Source organism: Arachis hypogaea, chromosome 9 (genome assembly GCF_003086295.3).
Source record: "Arachis hypogaea cultivar Tifrunner chromosome 9, arahy.Tifrunner.gnm2.J5K5, whole genome shotgun sequence".
Taxonomy (NCBI): Eukaryota; Viridiplantae; Streptophyta; class Magnoliopsida; order Fabales; family Fabaceae; genus Arachis; species Arachis hypogaea.
The window spans coordinates 109,904,559-109,909,507 of NC_092044.1; the positions used below are offsets into that span (position 1 = coordinate 109,904,559).

A 4,949-nucleotide genomic window follows, 5' to 3' on the forward strand; every position below is an offset into this window, starting at 1 on the left:
GGTATGTGAGTTTCATGAGTTTCTTTTGTTTGTTTCTCCCCATCTAATTTCCTCAGTAAACTATTAAAATTCTATTGTATTTGTTGTGCAAATATTGTTATGGTACATTTATGAGAAAGGATCTATCTCGTGTAATGTGCTCCACCACTATTTTTAACATATTGCAGAAGATGCAGTTGATATATGCTTGCACAACAATGTTTTGTCTGTTTACTAAATGTTGTTGAAGTGTTTCATTTTTATTGTTTTTCTCCAGGTGATGGTGATAGAAATATGATTTTAGGAAGACGTTTCTTCGTAACTCCTTCAGATTCTGTAGCAGTTATTGCAGCCAATGCAAGAGAAGCAATTCCATACTTCAAGGATGGTGTTAAGGTAGAAATTTTATCCACTCGTTACTGTTAGGTGTAAACTTTTACAGGGGAAAAAATGCCATTTTCCTTCATTTTAATTTCAGGGTCTTGCTAGATCAATGCCAACAAGTGGTGCTCTAGATCGTGTTGCAGAGAAATTGAACCTTCCCTTTTTTGAGGCATGTTTTAATTTATTTTATTTTGTATAATTGTTTATATTTTCTAAAACTATTTTAAATGGAGTCTCATATATTTATAAGCACAGTTCTTTAATAACAAAGATGGACTTGGGTTCAGGTCCCCACTGGTTGGAAATTTTTTGGGAATCTTATGGATGCTGGGAAGTTATCAGTTTGCGGGGAAGAGAGTTTTGGAACAGGCTCTGACCACATTCGTGAGAAGGATGGCATCTGGTAAGTATTCCACATGTTTTTTTAAGTTTATATAATTTGATTTAATTTTATGTTTCCGGGCTACTATTTTGGTATATCTTGAAATTATTAGAATTCTGAAAAACAATGTTGACCATTTAGAATGGTAACGTCTATGTGTTCTCCAAGAAAAGAAAAATTGTTGTGTATCTTGTGTTTACAGGGCTGTTTTAGCTTGGCTTTCTATTATTGCGCACCGCAACAAAGACAAGAAGGCAGGGGAGAAACTGATCTCTGTGGCTGATGTTGTGAAGGAACACTGGGCAACTTATGGAAGAAATTTCTTTTCTAGATATGACTATGAGGTAGGTGTCATCATGGCTGCAATTGAAGTTTCATTTGTAACATGATCTTGGCATTTCAGTTTTATCTTTTGATTTTCTTAGTAAAATGAGTATGGTTAAGTGTAATGGTTTATTTTACAAATCCATCTCCTTCATGTAGGAATGTGAATCTGAAGGTGCCAATAAGATGGTAGCATACCTACGAGAGACTGCATCAAAGAGCAAGACTGGTGATAAGTATGGTAAGTTGCTACTAACAATTTCTCTTAATCTTGATGATCCTTTCTTGTGTATATCATAAGTGTGAAATTCTCTTGCAGGAAGCTATGTCCTCCAATTTGCAGATGACTTCACATACACTGATCCTGTGAGTTTTCACATTGGTTTACATCTTTTAATTTAAGGTCAAGAAATTATGATTCTTGCTTGATATGGATCCAACTTATTAAATGTGTAGGTAGACGGAAGCGTGGTATCAAAACAAGGTGTTCGGTTTGTTTTTAGCGATGGCTCGAGGATTATATATCGTTTATCAGTAAGTGACATCTGTTTTATTTCCCCACCATTTCTCCCTCAAGAATCTGAAATCCATAGTGGAATTTATGTACCACTAAATGCAAATGTTTGCTATATTTTTTTAGGGAACTGGTTCTGCAGGTGCAACTGTTAGAGTTTACATTGAACAGTTTGAACCTGATGCCTCCAAACATGACCTTGATGCTCAAGTTGCCTTAAAACCATTAATAGGTTATATTCATTTCCAAGCCAGTAACTCTGATGTGCAGATTTGGTATTAACTGTTTTGTTTATCATTTTTTACACCATTGATTTTTCTATTGATATGCAGATTTAGCACTATCTCTGTCAAAGCTCAAAGACTTCACAGGAAGGGAGAAGCCTACAGTGATCACATAATGTACTTTATGTTAATTGTAATATTGCATATGAAGGTTGGTTGTCAAATTCAGTTTTGGTTACTCAAGCATTTTGGAGCAATATACGTATGGTAGTTAACTTATTTGTCAAATATGGAGGATTATTTATGTACCAAAATAATGTATTGTAGTGACAATAATTTTGTGCTCTGCAAAAGGAGCTGATCTATTTAAAATTTTGTCCAATTACATTATGGAGAAACTAGAGTTGCATCTCAAGTATGTTCTATGCAGTAAATACTAAATAGTTAGTCTTCCAATTTTAGTATCCCTTATTTTATTTTTTGATATATCCTTAACAAGTCAAAATTTGACGTCTTCACCTATATAATCCTGAAGGGTAGAGGGTTTGATTGGGTAAATTTTTACGAAATTTTTTTAAATATAATTTTTAAAGATTTTATAGAAAAAATAAAAATAGTTTTATGTTTAGACATTTCATATAAAAATATTTTTTAATTTATTAATTATGTTTAAGTACAATATAAAAATATTTTTTGTTTATTTATAATGATAAAAATAGTTTTTTTAAATAATTTTTTTAAAAAAAGATATAAATTATAATTTAAAAAATATTTTTTATTATTTTTATTTTACTATCAAAATTTTGTTAAATATATTAAAAAATAATTAAAAAAATTCTAACAAATATAATGACACCTAAATAAACTCAGAATACTATCTTCAAAAGAGAAACATTATTTTTTTTTCCTGTTAAGTGATATTGTCAAGCATGATCTTTTATTATTTAATATTTTTTTATTTCACTTAAAAATATATAGTAAAATATCACACTTTTTATTTTTTTTATATTAAAGATAGAAAAATTCGAATCCGCAACCTTTTAGGTGAATATGGAAAAACTATGCCATTTGATTTATAATTCATTGACAGTATCACACTTTTTATCACCAGAAAAAAATTGAGAGAATTTATTTCTATACTAATATTCTTAAGATTTAGAATTAGTTGATTTTTTTACTTAAATATCAGACACAATATTTGTCTTTATAAAAAAGAAGCACAATATTTTATTTATAATCAAATTATTTTGGCTTAAATACGTTCTTAATCTTATCACATCAACATGTAGCTTGTCATAATAATATTTAACAAAACAAACTAAATAAAAACATTTTAAATTGTATTAAAACTAAAAGAAAAATTGACAAGGCCAAAACAAACAAATAAAAAGAATTATTTTATAAGAACCAAAAACTTATTTAACTCAACTATTTTCTATATTTTTATAGGATTCCAACATGCAAGAGTCCCGATCAACATTTTGTCAAACAATTTTCCACTTATTTGCAAAATTATATGACCGTGAGGTTTGAATAAGTTTGCAGTAAAAGTAATGCAAAGGTGGGATGATTGTTGAGGAAGATAAGTGTGAGCTTATAGATGGATATATACGAGACAATAATGAATGACAGCAACATGGCATGATTCATTGATTCTTGGTGGTAAGGCCCATGGCTTATAAAGGTTACAGTGACCCGCACATATTGCTTGTCTCCTGTGGTGGTTCAGACATGGCAAGGTGGCTATCTTAACAAGATCATATGAAAAGATGTACTTCCTTCTCTCTCTCTATCTCCCTTCATCCCTTCATCTCATGACCTCGTCAGCTTTCCATAACATCAAATCTGCCCAATCAACCAACGTTACTTTGGACCATTATTATTTCATATTATCTCCCAACTTTATTTATTTATTTAATTTGCATGTGCTTGCCAACCCAAAGCCATATGCACAAGCAAAATTAATTAGTAACTAATTATAGCATATTGTACAACGTCATATTTTCTTATAGGTAAATACTCATTGTTTTCATATACAGTTGATAGTTGAGAGACGTTAGATAACAATTTAGTCAAACATATAAAATTATTTTACGATTTTCAACAAATAACTTTATATCAAAACAACGTGAATTTTCACATTTTTTATAACTTCAAAACACTGATGTATTAGATACACTACTGAGAAGCAAAATGAAGCAATATGAGTTCCATTATACTAATTGCATTTTGCCTTAGAGAAGCAAAATGAACACTACTTTGAAAGTTTTCCAACCAAAACTTAAGTTTCTTGCTGAGATCCGGATTATGTGTTTGATCTTGAATGAGACAGTATTTCTTCTTGAAGACAGATATTGGCGTTTGACTTAGAGACACAGTTACATACATGGCCAAAATAATAATGAGAATCTAATTGTATATTCAATTATTTCAGGTGAGAAATTAAAGTTGGATTGTGCTCTAAACTTATCTTGTTCTTCATTAGTTGACACACCAGAACCACTACTTTGAGGTGCTAAGCCATCATGCATTATTATTCTAAATTAAGATAACTTTGAGGATGATAAATTTAAAACAGAGATTTCAAAATCTTCATGCTAGTAGTGGAGGCTGATCAGAAATTTGACCAAATTTGGTGGCCTCCGATCCATTTGTCAGATATTTGTATTCTGTGTTACGTTCTTCCATAACCAATTATGTATTATACAGGGGCGGAGCTACGTATAAAGAAAGGGGGTAATTGTCCCCCTAATTTTAATTTTTTACATGTAAATTAGATGTAAATTTTAATTTAGTCCTCCTTAAAATTTTATTTTAGTCTTATTTTATTGTGTAAATATTTTTTGCTCTCCTCTAATATTTTATCTAGCTCCATCCCTAGTATTATATGCAAAATATCTTTGTGACTGCTACTAATTAATTCATGTTTGAATAGGTAGTTTTAATTTGTTCCTAGCAATGCTGAACTATAGAAACTGGAGTTAGTTGAAAAGTAGAACAAACATATCTAGCCTAAAATTTGTTAAGACTATGAAGTCAATGATTGATCTATAAATAGAGTGCCGCAATAAAAAAAATCTCGACAAGTCAACACCGTCAAATGGATTAATGGACTCTACATAATAATTGTGTGAAGAAACTA

At 30.4% G+C, this 4,949-nt stretch overlaps 1 protein-coding gene and 1 long non-coding RNA gene across 2 annotated transcripts; both read left to right on the plus strand.

The window, feature by feature from the left end:
- The first annotated feature begins 228 nt into the window (after positions 1–228).
- LOC112711703 (phosphoglucomutase, chloroplastic) lies at positions 229–2,222 on the plus strand. The gene is made up of 9 exons (XM_025764411.3): positions 229–375; positions 458–532; positions 651–766; positions 948–1,089; positions 1,229–1,310; positions 1,389–1,435; positions 1,526–1,603; positions 1,710–1,815; positions 1,916–2,222. The coding sequence occupies exons 1-9, from the start codon at positions 274–276 to the stop codon at positions 1,981–1,983; spliced, it is 816 nt and encodes a 271-aa protein (XP_025620196.1). The 5' UTR covers positions 229–273; the 3' UTR covers positions 1,984–2,222.
- Positions 2,223–3,260: 1,038 nt separating this feature from the next.
- LOC140175372 (uncharacterized) lies at positions 3,261–4,619 on the plus strand. The gene is made up of 2 exons (XR_011866080.1): positions 3,261–3,578; positions 4,242–4,619. It is a non-coding gene; the product is annotated as an uncharacterized lncRNA (long non-coding RNA).
- The last annotated feature ends 330 nt before the right edge of the window (positions 4,620–4,949 follow it).